The sequence below is a fragment of the Malaclemys terrapin genome, chromosome 1, assembly GCF_027887155.1.
Source record: "Malaclemys terrapin pileata isolate rMalTer1 chromosome 1, rMalTer1.hap1, whole genome shotgun sequence".
Taxonomy (NCBI): domain Eukaryota; kingdom Metazoa; phylum Chordata; order Testudines; family Emydidae; genus Malaclemys; species Malaclemys terrapin.
Genome location: NC_071505.1, coordinates 285,219,069 through 285,239,759, shown reverse-complemented (window position 1 = coordinate 285,239,759; position 20,691 = coordinate 285,219,069). Strand labels below are relative to the sequence as shown.

The 20,691-nt window shown below is 39.3% G+C and overlaps 1 protein-coding gene across 1 annotated transcript in view; it reads right to left on the bottom strand.

The window, feature by feature from the left end:
* The window catches only part of DIAPH3 (diaphanous related formin 3), a 502,197-nt gene that overhangs the window by 255,962 nt on the left and 225,544 nt on the right, over positions 1-20,691 (bottom strand). Inside the window, exons 18-19 of the mRNA XM_054013650.1 lie at positions 20,296-20,391; positions 15,141-15,235 (exon numbers count right to left, since the gene is read on the bottom strand). Of these exons, the coding sequence (XP_053869625.1) occupies positions 15,141-15,235; positions 20,296-20,391 (191 nt within the window). The remainder of the gene's footprint in view (positions 1-15,140; positions 15,236-20,295; positions 20,392-20,691) is intronic.

Below are 20,691 nucleotides of genomic sequence, written 5' to 3'. Positions count from 1 at the left end.
CTGAAGCAATGCCTATTACATATGCTCAGGAAGACAGCTTTCTTCTCATTCAGACAGCAAATGAGAAAAGAAAGCTGATCAGAGGGGGTTTCTCCTTTGAGCCTGATTATTTTCCCTCAGACCCTTGAAACGTCTGAAAACCTGTAATCTTTGCGGAAAAACAGCTGGCAGGACTGGTGGCTTTCTACCACCTTGCTACTCATTTCTCACAACCCCCAATCATGGAGGCTGCAAGGAGCTAAGCCAGTTTCTGATGCAAGTTACAACAACCCCAAGGCTACATCACACTATAGCCACACCCCTACCCAATCTAAAACAACCTTGTATAAGGGAAGAGTGTGCAAGGTCAGGAGTGGCTGACACATGGGAATCAGCTTAAAGTCCATTTTTGCACTGCTGGAGCAGCACAAAGAGAAAGTTAGGAGGGCCCAATGTTCTAACTCAGAATCCCACCTGAAACAAACTCTCACCACTGAAGGTATTTTAAAGTTAAATGATTGCTACAGAAAGTTACACATTAATGTGGTACTTGCAAAATGGCATGAATAATTATCTCCTTTTATTTTTGGGGTTTAAGTAAACTATATAATTCTGTATTCTGTGTGTTCTCATTTTTAATTTCATTTTTTATAGGGGCCACACGTGAATCAACCTATTCGGTAGGTAAGGAAGCAATATTCAACATTCACTGTCAGTGATATAATTAGTTTGTTTCTGTACCCACAAAGTTCTTTCTTCTCTACGTAAACAGAAACTGACAGACACTCAGACTGAAGAAACCAATTCCAAAGTGGCAAGCAAGTGGTAAAATAATGAGTTAGAAAAGCAGCTTAGAATTACACAAAATAATATTTGTCTTATACATATAGCTATAAGCTGTATGTTTACTTGATATGCATATGTATTAAATACTATAAACATTAGCACATTTTTAAAGGTAAGATTTTAGAATCATATGAACCAACTGACCTCCTCCCCCACTTTCAACACAGCAGAGACAGAAAAGTTAGCAACCTAAAAGCATAAACCTTATTTTTGAGCTTTCCTTCTGTTCTTAAAAACATGGAAATCAGACTGAACTTTCTTACCCAGGAACCCTGTCCTCACTACATGATGTATGACCAGTATAACCTGTAATGATGTCCCACTGTGAGGCAGGCAGTTTTCTCGTTAGTTCCTCAAACCCTGGCCTTCCCTTGGTTTCCAAGGTAAGGGAGGCCCAGTGGGTCATGCTCCAGATAGTCCTTTCCCTCTGGATTTGGATTGTGAGGCCTCCTCTCTTCTCTCCTATGAAACTGGGTACTTAAGGTTGCCTGGACACTTCTGACCAAGAGGCAAAACAGTTTTCTCCTACAGTCAGCACAGAACTGCTGGATCTTCTTGTGCTGCTCGAATACAACTACTTGCAGACAACTCTCTTCCCCAAACTCTGTGCCTGTCTGAGCTCAGTGCACATGTGTGGGCAGTCTCTGCAATGAGTGGCTTTCTGGGACTGACGTTGGTTGCCCTGTCATGTCTGCTAGGCTCCTGGGCAAGTAACTCCTCCCTCCCCTCTTCTTAACTGTTCCATCCCCCATTTCTGATATGGTTCTCAAGCATCGGCTAGTCAGGAAGTTTCAGTTTCAAAAAATGAGAAGTGGGCTACAATACACACCAAAGAACATTAGAAGTTATTAAATACAGAAAATTAAGAAGCGATGCTAAAAACTTGTGGGAAATATTCAGGGACAACAGTTTTTGCTTTAACAAGCAGTTTTTAAAAATATAAGAAGATCAAAAGAAATCTGAACAATGGAATAAGAATGATAAAATAGCTATTAATCATGCAGAAAAGTAAAAAGTATTCAATAAACATTTCAAACAATACATTTTAATACAGACTAATACAACGTCATACATCTTGGAATAAGTAATGCAGGCCATATCTACAGAATGGGGGGACAGTACCCTAAAAAGTAGCAACTGATAAGAATTTATTACGAGTACGATGCTGTGGCAAAAGGGGCTAATTTAATCCTTAGATTTATAAAGATGGAATAAATAAGTAGGAAGAGAGAGGTGATACTACCTTTGTATACCGCATCGGTGAGACCAACAACGTAATACTGGATACAGTTCTGGTGTCTAGTGCCCACATTTTAAAAAGGGCATTGAAAAACTGGAGAAGATATAGAAAAGAACCGCAAAAATGATTCAAGGGCTGAACAATGTGCCTTGCAGTGACATATCTAAGTGCTCAGTACCCCCCAACCCCCACCCCCCCCAAAAAAAGATCAACAGGTGGCTAGTACCTTCACAGGGAGAAAACACCAGATACTAAATATCAGGCCTACCACAGAAAGTCATAATAAGAACCAATGGCTAGAAAATGAAGCCAGACGAACTCAAATTAGGAACAAGACAAATTTTTAACAGTGAGGTTGATTAACCATTGGAACAAACTACCCCAAGGTAAGATTCGCTATCATTTCATATCTTCAGATGAAGACTGGATGCTTTTCTGGAAGATATGCTTTAGTCAAAAACATATTTTTGGGCTCAATCCAGGGGTAAATGTAAATAATTTGCTAGTTCGTAATATAAAGAAGGGCAGACTAGATGATTTAATGGTCTCTTCTGGCCTAAAAATCTATGAACAACATAGTGCTCAGAACACCAGCAGTAGTTGGTGACTCATCTACATCAGGGCCGCAACACTATTAATACGAGCAGAGTGAGTAGACAAGACTTCATAGATTTTCCAACGTTTACTGCCATGGGTGGAGCTAGCAATGTCCACAAGATCTAGCTGTCAAACTAGTAAACAGAGTAATAGTCAATCTTGATGAGAGCACCTGCAACCTGACCATCCCAGAGCAACAAATAGGGCTGTGATCTAAGTTCCCTCTAAGTTGCGCGACTGCAGCACCACCTATTAAGCTCTGCGTAGGGGCTCAGGGCTGCGGCAGGGAGAGATGCCTCTCCCCAAAGCGTGGACCTGCCATGGCGGAGGAGAACCACCGCTCCCCGCCGGCCCCAGTGTGGACCTGCCGTGGCAGGGAGAGGCGCCCCTCCCCACCAGCCCCAGCGCAGACCTGTCCCAGAGAGGAGCCTGTTCTTGGCTGCGGCAGCTTGGGCTGGGCTGAGGGAGGGGCTCCTCTCCCCTAGCCTCGAGCTGTTGGGGCAAGACAGAGCTGGTGGGGGAGTCGTCCTTCCCACCACAGCCCCGGGGTAGCCTGCAGCCCAAACCCCTCATCCCTGGCCCCACCACAGAGCCCGCACTCCAACCCTCTTCCCCAGCCCTGAGCCCCCTCTCACACCCTGAACCCCTCATCCCTGGCCCAAAATCAGAGCCTTCACCCCTAGCTGGAGCCCTCACCCCCTGCCCCCAATCCTCTGCCCCAGCCCTAGACCCCGCCCCCGCACCCCGAAACACTTATCGCCAGCCCCACCCAGAGCCCACACACCAATCCTCTGCCCCAGCCCTGAGGCCCCCCCCTCACACTCTGAACCCCTCATCCCCAGCCCCACCTCAGAGCCTTCACCCCTAGCTGGAGCCCTCACCCCCTATCCCCAACCCTCTGCCCAAGCCCTGAGCCCCCTCTCACATCCCAAACCCTTGGGCCCCATCCCCACCACATGAATTTTGTTATGTGCACCAATATGAAGGTCATTTCTCACACATCACCTCCATCTTGGTGCACATAACAAAATTCATTACGTGCATGGATGTAAAAAATTGGAGGGAATATTGGCTGTGACCCTTCTTAAGGATTCCCTCCAAGACTTTTTTCCACTCAGATTCCCAAGAACTCAGTTCAACTCCCGACTTCATCACTCATGTATTTGTATTTAGCACACAACAATGCTACACTGAGCTGATCAGACTCAAACGCAGTGGGGTGGATGGAGGGTACATCATAGTTCCAATGTCATACAGAAACTCTCACATTTTTATATACATTTACATATTTCATTGATGTCATGTACAGTAAGTGCAAACATTTTAGGATTGATTTGTTTACTTAATAGGAACCAGTCCCTTTATCACATGCTCTGTCCACATGTTCTCCACGTTTTGACTTCTTTACCTCATCTAGACATTCCTTATTATCTAGTTCATAGTAAATAGTTTCCTTGGTGTTCTCCCTCTGATCTCAGTTGGCTCAGACTTTGTCTTTTTTTAGCCTATTGACTTACAGTAACTCCTCACTTAACATTGTAGTTATGTTCCTGAAAAATGTGACTTTAAGTGAAATGATGTTAAGTGAATCCAATTTCCCCATAAGAGTTAATGTAAATGGGGGGAGGGGAGGTTCCAGAGAATTTATTTTTTGCCAGACAAAAGGCATTATATACATTTTAAACAATTTGAAACAAGCAATTTAATACAGGAATAAGTTTTAAACAAGTTTAAAGAAACAATTTAATACTACAATCATCGCTGCTGACTATGAAGCTTGGTTGAGATGGTGGAGTCAGAGAGTGGAAGAGGATGGATTGTCCGGCTGCTCCTATTGATATACCCATTCATATAATAGGTATCACAGAACAAACCTATTGATATAATAGGTATCACAGAAACCTGGTGGACTGAGGACAATCAATGAGACAATCTTCTGGGGTACAAAATATATCGGAAGGACAGAACAAGTCGTGAGGGGGGAAGGGGGAGTGGCACTATATGTGAAAGAAAATGTAGAATCAAATGAAGTGAAAATCTTAAGTGAATCCACATGTTCCATAGAATCTCTATGGATAGTAATTTCATGCTCTAATAAGAATATAACATTAGGGATCTATTATCGACCACCTGACCAGGACAGTGATAGTGATGATGAAATGCTAAGGGAAATTAGAGAGGCTATCAAAATTAAGAACTCGATTTCAATTATCCCCATATTGACTGGGAACTTGTCACCTGAGGACAAAATGCAGAGACAAAATTTCTTGATACTTTACATGACTGCTTCTTGGAGCAGCTGGTACAGGAACCCAAAAGGGGAGAGGCAATTCTAGATTTAGTCCTGAATGGTCCAAGAGGTAACTATAACAGAACCGCTTGGAAATAGTGACCATAATATAACAACATTTAACATCCCTGTGGTGGGAAGAACATCTCAACAATCCAGCACTGTGGCATTTCATTTCAAAAAGGGGAACTATGCAAAAATGAAGGGGTTAGTTAAACAGAAATTAAAAGGTACAGTGACTAAAGTGAAATCCCTGCAAGCTGCATGGGCGCTTTTTAAAGGCACCATAATAGAGGCCCAACTTAAATGTATACTCCAAATTAAGAAACACAGTAAAAGAACTAAAAAAGAGCCACCATGGCTTAACAACCATGTAAAAGAAGCAGTGAGAGATAAAAAGACTTCCTTTAAAAAGTGGAAGTCAAATCCTAGCGAGGTAAATAGAAAGGAGCATAAACACTGCCAAATTAAGTGTAAAAATGTAAGAAAAGCCAAAGAGGAGTTTGAAGAACGGCTAGCCAAAAACTCAAAAGGTAATAAAATGTTTTTTAAGTATATCAGAAGCAGGAAGCCTGCTAAACAACCAGTGGGGCCACTCGATGATCGAGATACAAAAGGAGCGCTTAAAGACGATAAAGTCATTGTGGAGAAACTAAAATTCTTTGCTTCAGTCTTCACAGCTGAGGATGTTAGGGAGATTCTCAAACCTGAGCCAGTTTTTGTAGGTGACAGACCTGAGAAACTGTCAAAATTGAAGTGCTACTAAACTAGGTTTTGGAATTAATTTATAAACTTAACATTAACAAGTCACCAGGACCAGATGGCATTCACCCAAGAGTTCTGAAAGAACTCAAATGTGAAATCGTGGAACTATTAACTAGGGTTTGTAACCTGTCCTTTAAATCAGCTTCTGTACCTAATGACTGGAAGATAGCTAATGTAACGGCAATATTTAAAAAGGGCTCTAGAAGTGATCCCGGCAATTACGGACCGGTAAGTCTAACGTCGGTACCGGGCAAATTACTCGAAACAATAGTAAAGAATAAAATTGTCAGACACATAGAAGAACATAAATTGTTGGGCAAAAGTCAACATTGTTTCTATAAAGGGAAATCATGTCTTACTAATCTATTAGAGTTCTTTGAAGGGGTCAACATATATGTGGACACGGGGGATCCAGTGGACATAGTGTACTTAAATTTCCAGAAAGCCTTTGACAAGGTCCCTCACCAAAGGCTCTTACGTAAATTAAGTTGTCATGGGATAAAAGGGAAGGTCCTATCATGGATTGAGAACTGATTAAAAGACAGGGAACAAAGGGTAGGAATTAATGGTAAATTCTCAGACTGGAGAGGGGTAACTAGGGGTGTTCCCCAAGGGTCAGCCCTAGGACCAATCCTATTCAAATTATTCATAAATGATCTGGAGAAAGGAGTAAACAGTGAGGTGGCAAAGTTTGCAGATGATACTAAACTGCTCAAGATAGTTAAGACCAAAGCAGACTGTGAAGAACTTCAAAAAGATCTCACAAAACTAAGTGATTGGGCAACAAAATGGCAAATGAAATTTAACGGGGATAAATGTAATGTAATGCACATTGGAAAAAATAACCCCAACTATACATACAATATGATGGGGGCTAATTTAGCTACAACAAATCAGGAAAAAGATCTTGGAGTCATCGTGGATAGTTCTCTGAAGATGTCCATGCAGTGTGCAGAGGCGGTCAAAAAGCAAACAGGATGGTAGAAATCATTAAAAAGGGGATAGAGAATAAGACGGAGAATATATTATTGCCCTTATATAAATCGATGGTATGACCACATCTTGAATACTGCGTACAGATGTGGTCTCCTCATCTCAAAAAAGATATACTGGCATTAGAAAAGGTTCGGAGAAGGGCAACTAAAATGATTAGGGGTTTGGAACGGGTCCCATATGAGGAGAGATTAAAGAGGCTAGGACTTTTCAGCTTGGAAAAGAGGAGACTAAGGGGGGATATGATAGAGGTATATAAAATCATGAGTGATGTGGAGAAAGTAGATAAGGAAAAGTTATTTACTTATTCCCATAATATAAGAACTAGGGGTCAGCAAATGAAATTAATAGGCAACAGGTTTAAAACAAATAAAAGGAAGTTCTTCTTCACACAGCGCACAGTCAACTTGCGGAACTCCTTACCTGAGGAGGTTGTTAAGGCTAAGACTATAGCAGGGATGGCTCACTGTTGATGGTGCCAATGGTAGTGCTGGTATGGCAGCGTCTTCTTGGGGGTGGTGCGGTCTCTGTCCTTGCCTTTATCTGTCGGTACCATTGCTTCAGTGCCTATGCCCATCAGATCCTTGGGTGCATCAATGGTACCTATATCTACCTGCCACTTCAGACCCTCGTGAGCTATAGATATGTTTAGACTGTTTTGGTACTGACGATACAAAATGTACTGGTGATCTTTTTCAGCTAGTTCAAGGCTCACTCCGGGGACTCACGGCTCTCTGTTTTGAAGCCTCACATGAGGGTTCCTTGGCGGTTTTCTTTGACCCATAGTCTTTAAATGTCAAGGGCTGTGGGGAAGATTCGTGCGATTTGGATGACTCCTGGCTCAAGGCAGGGACAGTTGAAGAGCTACCTCCATAAGGAGGAGTTTTATTCCCAGTTCTCAATCCTTCCGACATCTGGACTTGAGTTGTTGGCAGAGACCACACTTTTAGGAAATGTGGCTTTCCCTGAGGAAAAGATGCAGTGGTAATATTTATCCGCTACAGGGATGGCCTCCTTAAACGAGAGGCACCTCTTAAAGCCTAGTGAACCAGGAAGACCCTGTGCTGTGGCAGACAGACTGTGCTGGGGAAAGAGGGAGAAAAAGTGGTTTTGGGTTGTGTGTGTTTTTGTTTGTTTGTTTGTTTTTGAGAGAGAAAATAAAGAAACTTCTATAAATAAGAAAGGGATTAACTAACAATTGAAGTTCTCAGAGAGAAATAATCTCATGAACGAACTGCTATTAGCTCTGTTTCTAGCTGGGGCAGTTGAGAAGGAACTGAGTGGGGTTCACCTGCGCAGCACTGGTTAGCTTCATAGCAGAGCACGAGGAGGGGACACCACATGTGCGGGCTGAACAAACATGGCTACCAAAGTTCTCCCATCAGTATCGAAGGGACGCAAACGCACCAACAGTGGTGCACCCGTAGGGACACTACTCGATCAAGAATACATGGTTTCACAGGCTCTGACAGCTATTGTAGGCACATCCAAGTTTGCAAACTAACCAAGTACTGCTCCGATATAAATACAACTGTTATTTTCCTTAACATACAGTTTTGGGCTTGAGAAAATTAATCGCTGGCCTCTTACACACCAGGGAAGGCACTTGGTCACATTTCCATGGAATACAGCCCATTTGGAAACCCATGCAAACACTTCTCCCTTGAAACACCCAATCAATTCAATAAATTAGCCTTCACAGCATAGCACTCTGCACCAGACTATATATCCAGTACAAAGTCTGTACCTCTCCCATCAGAAAAAGTATCAAATATATGGCACTGGATTCATCCTACACTGAGATAATGTGCCAATCTGCTTGAAAGTGACTGTATAAACACCTTTGGGCATCTTCTAGTCTCAGGCTGGGCAATAAAGAGGTTGGGCTTACTGGCAGCTAGGCAGCACAACTTGGGCTAGTGACCCCCGAATCAGCTCCTACTGAAGCTCTTGCCTCTTTTGGACAGGATGACAGTCTGGTTCATCTTCAAAAATTCAATCTATGCTTGTTGAGTTTCTTCCTGTTGTGGTGCATCCTGGTTTAGCTGCTACTGCTGAACAGCCAACCATTTCAGAACGTCCTCTATTTGTCTCCTTTTTGCAGTATGACCAGAAATTCCACTATTAGTATGAGATGTGAATGAAGCGAGTCCCCATCATCTCTCAATACAGTCTAATACAGACAGACAAGTTTAGCACCCAAAACTCACACCTTACATGGGTGGTACTACTTTATTCTTAAGAAAAAAATAAACATAAATCTTAGCCTCAACTTCCTCCTGAGCCAGCTGTTTCTGGAGATTTTCCCCAACAGATGGTTGTGAGGTTCTCAAAAATTACTATGATCATCACTATAGAAGAACCTACAAATAAAACAAAATAATAAAACTCTCCCATGTCTAATCCTATGCCACCTACCTTACCTTAGACACCATCTTTTATCCTTTGAAGCTTTCACCAATGAGACTCACCTGGCCTAGTTGCCAGATAAGTTTAAAAACAAAACAAAAAAGACGCTCTATATCTCTCTGAGATCCTAGACCTGGACATCCTGTCATAACAGGAAAGACAAGTGCAAATGCTAAGGATCTTTAATTTGCCCATATTGTCCATGGAAAGTATTTTCATTTACTCGTTCAGCGGTTATATGTAACCAACTTTGCAAGTCAACACAAGTCTAAGAACCTTAACACTTGAGGGATGACTTAGTTACATTTTTGCCCTTACGGTTAATTTATATTTTCTTCTCTTTATTCCCCCTCCCCTTTTTGGAGGGAGGGGGGGAACAGAGGAAAAACAATGTTAATATTTAAATAGTTCAAAATATGCTTTCAGAGTTTACATGTCATTATGGTGGATGGTGGGGGGAAGGAGGAGGGAAGACCAGATTTGTTTCTATTATTTATTGGCAGGAGTCCGTTATGTGCAAGACTGGGTTATTTGAGTAGGAGCACATTAGTGTTTTTTGAGACAGATTTTCAAACAGAAAATTATTTACTGTAGCTCTGTTTCTCATAGCCTCCTCTTCTCCCCTCCTGTGACAATGGATAAATGGCAGACAGCAGAGAAAAACAAGAAACACAATGGTAATAATAAACAGGCAGAGCATATCACCCATTGGGAAGGAGGGTGGAAGGTAGGATAAGAAAAAGAGGAGACTATGACAAACAACTAAGTAATTTTCCCTTTTTGTATGTCTATCTTCTCCTATCCTCTGACAGGGTATTAAGAGAGACACAGTGCATGTATCAAGCAGTAAACCTAGGAAGCAGAGCTACCTTACTGTATCAATAGCAGAACCCCGCAGCCAAAGAAGGCATCCTGGGAAGCAGAGATAAAGATATACAAATAGTGAGGAGACAACCACGTTGCCACCTTACACACCTTGGAAATGAATGCTCAGCATTCACTGCCCATGAAGCAGAAAACTCTTTCGTTACATGGCATCTTGCAAATTGGGAACCAGACCATAGCCTCATTTACACATTGTGAGAGCACAACCTAACGCCAGCACCTACCAATATAGGAGAACCTCAGTGTTACAGAACCTCGGGAATGGAGATTGTTCTTAACTCTGAACAGTGTCTTCACCTCCTACCAGTAAGTAGCTGCCTCACGGGTGGAGGTAGGGACTGGCAGCCCAGATGTGGCTACCTTAAGATGCAATACAAGTACAGTACCATATTTGTTTTTTTTTTTTAACCTCCACTACTGCCCGATTGCTTATTTCCAGTTCCACGTGGTGTCCAACTGACTGGTCAGTCCGTAACTCTGGTTTTCATACCTTTGAGGTTCTACTATAGTGATTTTATCTGTAGGCTTGCCCCTGTTGCAACCCTCAAAATAGACAAACAGTTGCTTTGACTTTCTAAAGTCAAAAAGGAAAAAGAAAAAAAGTAGAGGAGAACACACATTCAATAAATGCAATCTCTGAACCTCAGGACGGTAGGGAGAGAGATGCCAGGACTAAGAGAGGAAGAGATATGGGTTTGTTCAGGTGGAACTAGGTACTCTCCTTGGGAACAAATTCCAAAGAAGGCTGAAAACGCCCCACTTTTTCTGGAAAAAATTGGCAAATTGTCAGAGAGACTATGTAAAGAAGTTCAACTTACTCTTCTGTCTGAAATTCCTGCAACACTAATGGCTGTCCTAAAGGAAAGAAATCTGCACAAGGGGATCAACTGGGGGTTGCATTAGAACCTGCAGGATGTAGATCAAGTCCCACTGAGGAATCTCTTGATGAATCACTAGTCTGGGTCCCTTTTTGAATACTAATGAGAGACAATCTAAAACACCCAGAAGTAAACAGGAAGGCAATAATAGTATGTCGTCACATCAGGCCATAGAGATCTTCCAGATCAGAATAAATCAGAGAGGCAACAACAAGTTTTCTGTTGCTCTTCTGACAGTCTGTCACCTCAGCCAAGAAACCTCCCTTTAAGAAATTTCCTTCAAAGATCATGCAGCTACCCTGAGATAAAGGTGATGGCAAAGCACCTGGCTTTCAAAGAGCAGGTCTGGCATCTTGGAAAGTGTTCGCAAGAGAGTTCACTTCTAGGCCTGTGAGATCTCAAAACCAGCAGCAATGAAGTTACTATGGAGCTAGGAAAAACAGTTTTATCCTGTCTGACCTTTTTCACCACTGTTGGTAGCAGCGGAAGCAACATCTCACTTTCCCATTTCAACTCCATAAAAAGCACTGCAAAGGAGTGTGAGCACTTGGAGGGGGTAGGGGGTCTGAAAATAAAATAAGGACACTTGATGGATACCATTAAGAAAATAACGAAGTGCCTTACACTCTGGCAATGGCCTCAAAAATGAAAGAACTGGGGCTGTATTCTCCCTTAACAGTTTCTGACTGAGCCAGTCTACAAGCATGTTTTCACAGCACTCCAGCACTATTGCTAGAAGGCAAGTTCTAGCCAAACACATAAAAGCATTACCTCTGAAAGGAGGGGAGCAGTGCCAGTACCTCCTTAACAGATGTCAGAAGCCACCACTGTTTGATTGTCACTACAGACAAAGAGAAGGATGTTCAGGACCTGGGGCTCCCAAATTAGAAGAGTAAGATGGGAGCTCCATAGCTCAAGGAGCCTGACATTCCCCTTTCATTCTTCAATGGGTCAAGACCTGGGTTGACAAATTACCTGGATGCACAGCTCAAACCCAGGAGACTCATATTGGTAACCACACAGAGCTGAGGAAGAGGCAGGAAAAAGGGGGTGGAAGGAGAAGACCACAACTTTAGAGGTCCGAATTAACACAGGAATAATAAGATTTCCTCCAGTGAAGAGAGGCCAAGAGGAAAGACTGCCAGCGCCAGATTCACTATCCTGTGAAGGTGAGATTTATGTTTACAACTCTGCTCTCTTGCTGCTATTATGAGGTATCATAGTATTGTCTGTTAATTCAGTGTCTTAGGACAGGAGAAGGAACACATAATGACACGTAAATGACACATCCTTTAAAAAAAAAAAAGAACACCACCACTTCTGAAGAGAATAACTTTAAGATAGGTCTCTCAATCCTCACTTAGTTATCAGACTCGCTCCCATCTTCAAGAGAAATGGCAGACCCCCAACTATAGTAGTTACAATGAATGCTGGTATATATACATTTTAGATACTACATTTTTACTGAAAGATAAAGCTGAAAACAGTTGAGCCAAATCAGCCAGGAGAAAGAATTTAAACAGAATAATGAGAATGATAATTGGGAACTGTTTAAGAACATTATACTAGATTCCCCAAAAAGCCAAAATTACATAGTCGAGAAAGAAGGCTATACTGATTTTATAAACAGCCTCATTTACAGTGGATGTAAAAGCAGCTATAAAAACAATCATTGTTTTAAAAAAAAGCATCTATAGATCTGAGACTGACTTAATTCAACAAAAGACCTTTTTTTCCCCTGAACATACTGGTCACTACATAAACTAATGGTAATGGGCTTCATAAATGCTGACTGCTGTTGGAAATGTAAGTTGGTGCTACATTAGTTTGGAGAGTGCCCTGAATCAAGAATTTCTGGTATGAAGTGAGTCAAAAGACCAATTTGATATTTGATGGTATGTTGGAGCCCTCCTCCTTAAGTTTCATTCTTGGATATACTCCTGATACCTGGAGGTTAGATGGTAGGTGGTGTGGTTTAAATATGTAACTTTCCTTGCCAAAAATGTAATAGTGCAAAAATGGAAAAAAGTTGATCCCCACCAAACATTGATTCCTAGCTAAGTGATATAGCTGACCTCACAGCTAACAAATAACTAGCATTCTGCAGAAGGGTAATGCCTGAAAAAAATCAAAGCAATTTGGGCTGACTTTTGAAAGGTCTATGATAAATGCAAATCCTGAAGATAAGTTTATGTCACTTCCCCTCCCTTTATTCTAATCCTGTAATTACTTTGTGTATTATGATTAATCAAGTCTTTTGGTATATTTGTTATATTTAAAAATATAAATATATACATCTCCACACACACATGCACAATCACACACCAAATGGAAAAAAGTGAAAGTTGATAGCAATCAATATAAATCAGAAGTTAAGTGTACAAAATTGATAAGGGAAGCAAAAGGACCTAAGAAGAAATCTCTGGCCAGGAATGTTAAGGACAATAAGGAGAGATTTTTCAGTATTAGAATTGTTAATCATGACACAGAAAAGTCAGAAGTGTTCAAATAAATATTTAAATAAATAAATGTTCTGTGTTTGGAAGAAAAAACAGCTGATGTAGTCCTATTATATGATGATGAAATACTTATCATTCACAATATATCAGTATATCTACACTGCGCAGTCCTTTCAGGGTAGAGTACATAAATGGTTAGCCCCTCCCCCCTCTAGCACAGGTATAAATAGTGTAGATGGTGAAGCATTTTAGGTGAATAGACATTCCTGAATCTTGTGAGCATATACCCAGGTATGTATCTACTCACCATGGAATGCCTCTCCACCTACACTGCTCTTTAACAATGTAGTGTCCCACTGCCTGATGCCTCCCTGCTGCTGGAGACTTTCCTCTTCACAGTGAGGGACTCTAGCATGGAAGAGGCAGTGGGTACCTACATGGTAAGTAGTAAGGACCTACATGGTGAACAGAAATTTGATAATAGAGGGCTCTTCACAATAGCAAACAAAGGTATGACAAGAACCAAAGGGTGGAAGTTGAAGCTAGACAAATTCAGACTCTAAATAAGGCACACATTTTTAACAATAAGGACAATTAATCACTGCAACAACTTGTAAAGGGTTGTGCTGGATCCTCCATCATAGTAAATCTTTAAATCAAGATGGCATTTTCCCCCCCAAAAAGATGTACTCTACTTCAAGCACAACTATTGGACTTGAAGCAGGAATTAATACAGGGAAGTCCTATGGCCGATGTTACGCAGGGGGTCAGACTAGAAGATCACATTTGTGAGTCTATCAATATTTTAAAGTTTCAAATAAATTCTAACACATTTTAAATACTATGTTAATATTTTAGAAGTTTGACAGCTTACTATAAAAACTTCTAGATCCTGAGATATTCTGATTTACCAGATAGCAAACCTTAAAAAATAAAAAAATAAAATAAAAAAAAATAAACAAAGGAAGCAAGTCACATTACCAAACACATATCAATAACTAGCAATAAAACAAGTGGCCAAGGAAACGCATGCCCCAAAACACTGTCTGTAACATGCAATTATGATATTTTTTCAACCTAGGTCATGCAGAACTATCGAGTATTTGTAGCATAATCCGTTGATTATGTTCCACTGAGTGTAGTCAGATTCCTTAACTTATCACTCTTTAAATAATACTTAGAATAGAAGTAATATTAAGAATCAGATTCTTTTGTACCCAAATAGAACTGTATTGATTTTCTGCTTTGAATAAAATGCTGTGGAATGTGAAATGCTGTACAATTACACTCCAGGGAAGCATTCACAGATAAGCGGCTGATGGAATTTCTGAAGGTAGGATCCCAGATCAAGTCATCTCTAATTGAAAAGAAAAATCTTTTTCTGCCTAGTTCATGACAAGGAACAATGTGACAGCTTTGTGCAATACAGGTGAAGGTAACACAGAGTGTTACCTGCAAAATGATTTTTTGTGAATGGTAGAAACAAAAAGTAATTAAATACTGGTTTATCTGTCTGAATACATACATAAAGTGGAGTTGCATTCTGGATGCTGGTAATAAGGAAACAAATACTAAAGCAGAATATAAATGCAAGTGTTTAGATAAGATTTATCTACTCTGCAAATGTAAAAAAAGATTGAGTTTTGTTTGCTTACTAGAAATGCTAAGAAACTAATTATGCAGCAATGATTTTCCAGCTGAATAATTTGTGTTAAGAGTTTTTGTCAGTAACAGGTTTCTGTTTAATGAGACACTTACACTGAAATATTGGTATTTAAACTGCCTGTCAATTTACATACCTGAATCATGGTCTCTGCCAGCTGTGTTTCATCTACTTCCAATATCATCATTTTGATTTCCTCATAAGGCACTCGGAAAGAACCAAGGAAAATTGCTAGAACAAAAACATAATACATGATGAATGGAGATGTAGTAAGAATCTGATCTTTCACTGTACTTACAAAACAAACACTAAATGGATTGTAGAATTCTAAAGGCCACCCAAACATAGTATATAATAATATGGATAAGAGATAAAACTTTTTTATGCAAATTTGGCAGCTTTTATAATTTTTAATCTGGCTCTTCCAGTCCTCTGGCAGATGAATTACTATATCAACAGATGCTGCAGTAACCATAGCAAGTGAGACAAAAAGAGTGTCCTTGCTCTAGGAGAGCCACTCATCATTTACTATATTATTTGTACTTGGGTAACCATTTTTACATGTTTCCCCTTTACTGCATGGGAATCTCAGCTCTCCCACACACACTTTTTTTTTTTTTTTTAGTGTACGAGTGAGAGCGCACCATCTTTAGCAAGACCACTGCAAATTGCAAAACAATCACAATCCTTTAATAATGCTTTTGTTTGCCATAGTATAACAACTGGCCAACGTTTTCTTTATACACAGTATTTAATAAGCAATTTCTCATGGACCAACTCCCCTCCTAATTCCACATCTTCTCTTCAACCTTCCTCATCTGTTCTAGTGATTATCATTATTTTACAGAACCAGATGGAGTACTAGGCACCTTACCATAAAAATAAGACAATAGATCTGTGCCCTGAATATCTTACAATCTAGTCGCAGATATTATGCAAGAAAAGACTATCAAAACAGGAGAGAGGGTAAGAGATAATAGACAACGAATGGTAAGATTATGCCGTTACTCAGATAAGTAGAGAGGAGGGTACATCTTAAAGGCAAGGACACAGTTTAAGCTTGTTGTTGGGAGACAGTGGCGTTACTCAAAGAGGTAGTTGATGTGGCCAGAAATTATACCTTTGCAACTGTTTTGTGTGGGTTGGATGGGGAAATATGAGTGTTGGAAATCTTGGAAAGGGGAAATCTGTAGTACTCAAGACAGGAAACTGACAGCTCAGATGAGAGTTTTGCTATCTGGTCAGAGAGAAAAGGTTGCATTTTAAAAATATCGTGCAGAAGGAAGAGGTAATATTTGGATACAAAATGGATGCAATGAGGAGGAGGAGGAATAAAGGTTGGCCCTCAAGTTATGGGGCTGAGTAATGGGAAGGATGGTGGCATTGAGAAAATTAACAGAAAACGGGGACATATAAAAGGCTCCAGAGAAAAAAAAAAATAGGTGCTCATGTTTTGGCCATATTAAGTTAAAACTCTTGACTGAGCATACAGGAGATATAAAAAAGGCAGACTGAAATGCAGGTTTGGATGAAGGAAGACACCTAGTGGAGAAGATTTGGGAGTTGTCAGCATAGAGATAGTAGTTGAAATCATGTAAATGGAAGACATCACCCAGTGAGAAGGTACAAGGGGACGAGAAAATTAGTCTTTTTCCAACCTTATCCAAGTCCACTTTCCCCATACAATCTACAGAGTACACAATTGCCAACATCTTCTTCCTGGAAATGCTTAATGCAACTAATATTAAATGTGGAGGAAGGAACACAAGTCAGAATAGGGAAGAACAACAAAGAATATTTAGATAAATTAGATGTATTCAAGTAGGCAGGCCTGATGAAATTCACCTGAGCATACTTAATGAACTAGCTGAACTAGTCTTGGAAGCGTAAGCAACTATCTATGAAAGATCATGGAGGATAGATCAGGTCCCAGAGGACTAGAGAAGAGTAAATATGGTCCCTATCTTTAAAAAAGGAAACAAAGAATTTGGAGGATTATAAACCACTCTACCTCACTTTGATACCAGGAAAAACACTAGTACAAATGATTTAAAAAAATCAATTTGTAAGCACCTAGAAGAAAATAAATAGGGTGATAAATAGTAGCCAACATGGATTTGTCAAGAACAAATAATCCCAAACCAGTCTAATTTCCTTATTTGACAGGGTAACTCACCCAGTGAATGGGGGGGGGGGGGGGGGAAATTAGTTGACATGATACATCTTCATTTTAGTAAGGCTTTTGACACAATCCTACAAAAATCATTCTCATAAGCAAACAAAAGAAATGTTGTCTAAATGAAATTACTATAAGGTGGGTGCGCAATTGGTTGAAAAAACATACTTAAAGAGTAGCTATCAGTGGTTTTCTGTTTCTATCCTGTTTCTGTACTAGTCAGTATTTTCATTAATGTTTTGGATGATGAAGAGTATACTTATCAAACTGGCAGATGACACAAAGGTGAAAGAGGTTGCAAGCACTTTGGAGGACAGGATTAGAATTTAAAACAACTGTGACAAATTAGAGAACTGCTCTGAAATCAATGGGGCAAAATTCAGTAAAGACAAGTGCAAGCACTACACTTTGGAAGAAAAAATCAAATGGACAAATGTGAAGTAGGTGTAACTTGCTAGGAGATAGTACGACTGAAAAGGATCTGGGAGTTACAGTGAATCACAAATTTAATATAAGTCAACTATGTGACACAGTTGTGGAAAAGGCTAATATTCTGGGATGCATTAACAGGAGTGTTGTACGCAAGACATAGGAGATAACTGCTGCACTCTTCTTGGCACTAGTGAGGTCTCAGATAGACTCCTGTGTCCAATTTTGCATGCCACACTTTAGGAAAGATTTGAACTCGAAAGTGTTGACAGCAACAAAAACGGTAAAAGATTTAGGAAACCTGACCTGTGAGGAAAGGTTAAAAAAACAGAGCATGATTAATCTTGAGAAAAGATGACTGTAGGGGACCTGATAATAGTCTTATGTTTTAAAAAGAGGACCGTGATCAATTGTTTATGTCCACTAGAGATAGGACGAGTAGTAAGAGGCTTAATATGCAGTAAGGGTTAAATATTTTAAAAAAAAATCTAGCTATAAGGACATGTAACTACTGGGCTAACTTTCCAAGGAAAGTAGTGGAATCCTCTCTCAGGGATGGTTTAGATATATTTGGTACTGCCTCAGCACAGAGAGGTAAACTAGATGACCTCTAGTGACCCCTTACAGCCCTATATTTCTTTGATTCTGTGCCCATGTCTCTCTCTTGCACATCACAGCCATCAGAAATTCTAGCTCCAATTTGTTATTAAACAAAGTAATTTGGGGCATAATACTTTCACTGCTATAAATTAGAGCGGTCAATTAATCACAGTTAATGAACGTGATTAACACAACAAATTAACTAGGTTAAAAAATAGTCATGATTAATCGCAGTTTTAATAGCACTGTTAAACAACAATAGAATACCAATTTAAATGTATTATAAATATTTTTGAATTTTTTTTTCTATATTTTCAAATATATTGATTTTGATTACAACACAGAATACGAAGTGCGCAGTACTAGCTATATTATTTTTTATTAAAAATATTTGCACTGTAAAAAAAGATAAACAAAAAATATATATTTTTCAATTCACTTCATACAAGTCCACTCAATCTTACTTCTTGTTCAGCCAATCGCTGACAAAAACAAGTTTGTTGAATTTACAGGAGAATGTTGACCGCTTTTTATTTACGTCATTTGAAAGTGAAAACAGACATTCACATGGCACTGTTGTAGCCAGCGTTGCAAGGTATTTATGTGCCAAATATGCTAAATAGTCATATGCCCCTTCATGCTTCAACTTTTAGACTCTAAACTTTACATTGTTTAGTTTTTGAGTGCAGTTGTATAAAAATAATAATTCTAAATTTGTAAGTGGCACTTTCACTATAAAGAGATTGCAATACAGTACTTTCTATGAGGTAAATTGAAAAATACGCTCTTTTACAATGCAAATATTTGTAATAAAAATATAAAGTGAGCACTGCACACTTTGTATTCTGTGTTATAACTGAAATCAATATATTTCAAAATGTAGAATAACATCCAAAATATTTATAATAAATTTGAATTGGTATTCTATTATTGTTTAACAGTGCAATTAAAACTGTGATTAATCATAACTTTCTTTTTTTTTTTTTTTCTTTTTTTTATTTGTTTGACATCCCTATTATACATACCTATGATTCAAAGCTCTGGTAGACCACAGAAACTTTGGGCTGAAGCTTTCCAAAATTTTGCCTGAGGCAGACACCCAGCATGGAAAATTCATTCCAACAACTCAAGTTTTGAAAAGGCAAACACAATTAAAAACAGGTTCTTATACCAGGTCAGCCTGGTAACACTGACTATAATTAATTTTATCGAGTTCATATTAGGACAACATTCTGCCAAACATTGCTGGATAAGGATTATGAAAAAAATATTACCAGCCATTTAAAGGCTTTCTTTGTTAAGGGAATGTCTGAGCAAAAAGATGGGCCCTATATCATTTATTTGCACCACAGAATCAAATAAATTAGAAAATCAAACTTGGCTTCTTGCCACTGACAATTTGTTCTTTACCATTTATTTTCTAATATTTTATCTAGTGCAGCTTAGATATTTTAAGTGACATGTCTTCCACTTTACAAAGCTATTCCTGAGTAATCTCCTGAGACTATTTCCTTGGTATTCAGCCGAAGCTTCCTTTCTAAAAATGTAGTCCCATTAGTCCTAATTATAAGCTTTACACAAATATAACATGGGGATACAGAAGTACCACACACACTCTTCCCCTACGTTGTGACACCTGCAATTAACTGTATTAATGCTAGATCCCCCTCCCTTGATATAACCAAAAGAAGAAAACTGGCAGGACATACTTCATCAGGGGGCCTGGACTTTGCATTACTCTCCCATCCCCTTCCCTGGAATAGTCTGAATTTGTTGAATATTGAGACAGACTGCAGGGAGAGCTAACCGAAAGACATTTTTGGTTTTATAATTTTAACTAACTGATGGTGTCCAAAGCTTGAGTATGGATGATTTTTATTATTCTAAATAAACACACATTTAAAATGTATGAATTGAAATTAGCTTGAATTTTAGACTAATTATTAAAAAAATCATCACTTGAATAAAACATCAAAACAAGACATCCAGACAAGTTCTACACAAATAATTTTAAAAGCAAAAGACGGTTTCACAAAAATCAACTATGGCAATTGCTTTGGTTGTCAACAAAATAGCTTCTGCTTACAGAGGTTCTGTGCAATCTTCGGGTCTAAGACTTTTAGTTCTTTGATTCGTTTCTTAATAGATTTCTTCTCTTCAAAATCTTCTTCCTCCTTTTTTACTGTCAAAGTAAAGAAAACAAACATTTATTCACAGTATCAAATGTAGGGAGCAAAATTCCTTAGTGGAAAAAGCTCTCCAAGTCAGACTGTAGACAAATCATTATGAGAAAGAAGGTGCAACGGGGGAATGAACTACCAGTTATATTTTGTTTTGTAATTATTACTCTTGTGTTTTCTTCAGTGGTACCAAGGAAGACAGCAGCCTTTTCAACATATTAGCTTTTTTTTTTTTTTTTTTTTTTACAAAAAGGTATTTTTCTCAAAAATACAGAACCTAGAATTTTATAAAACAATGTCAA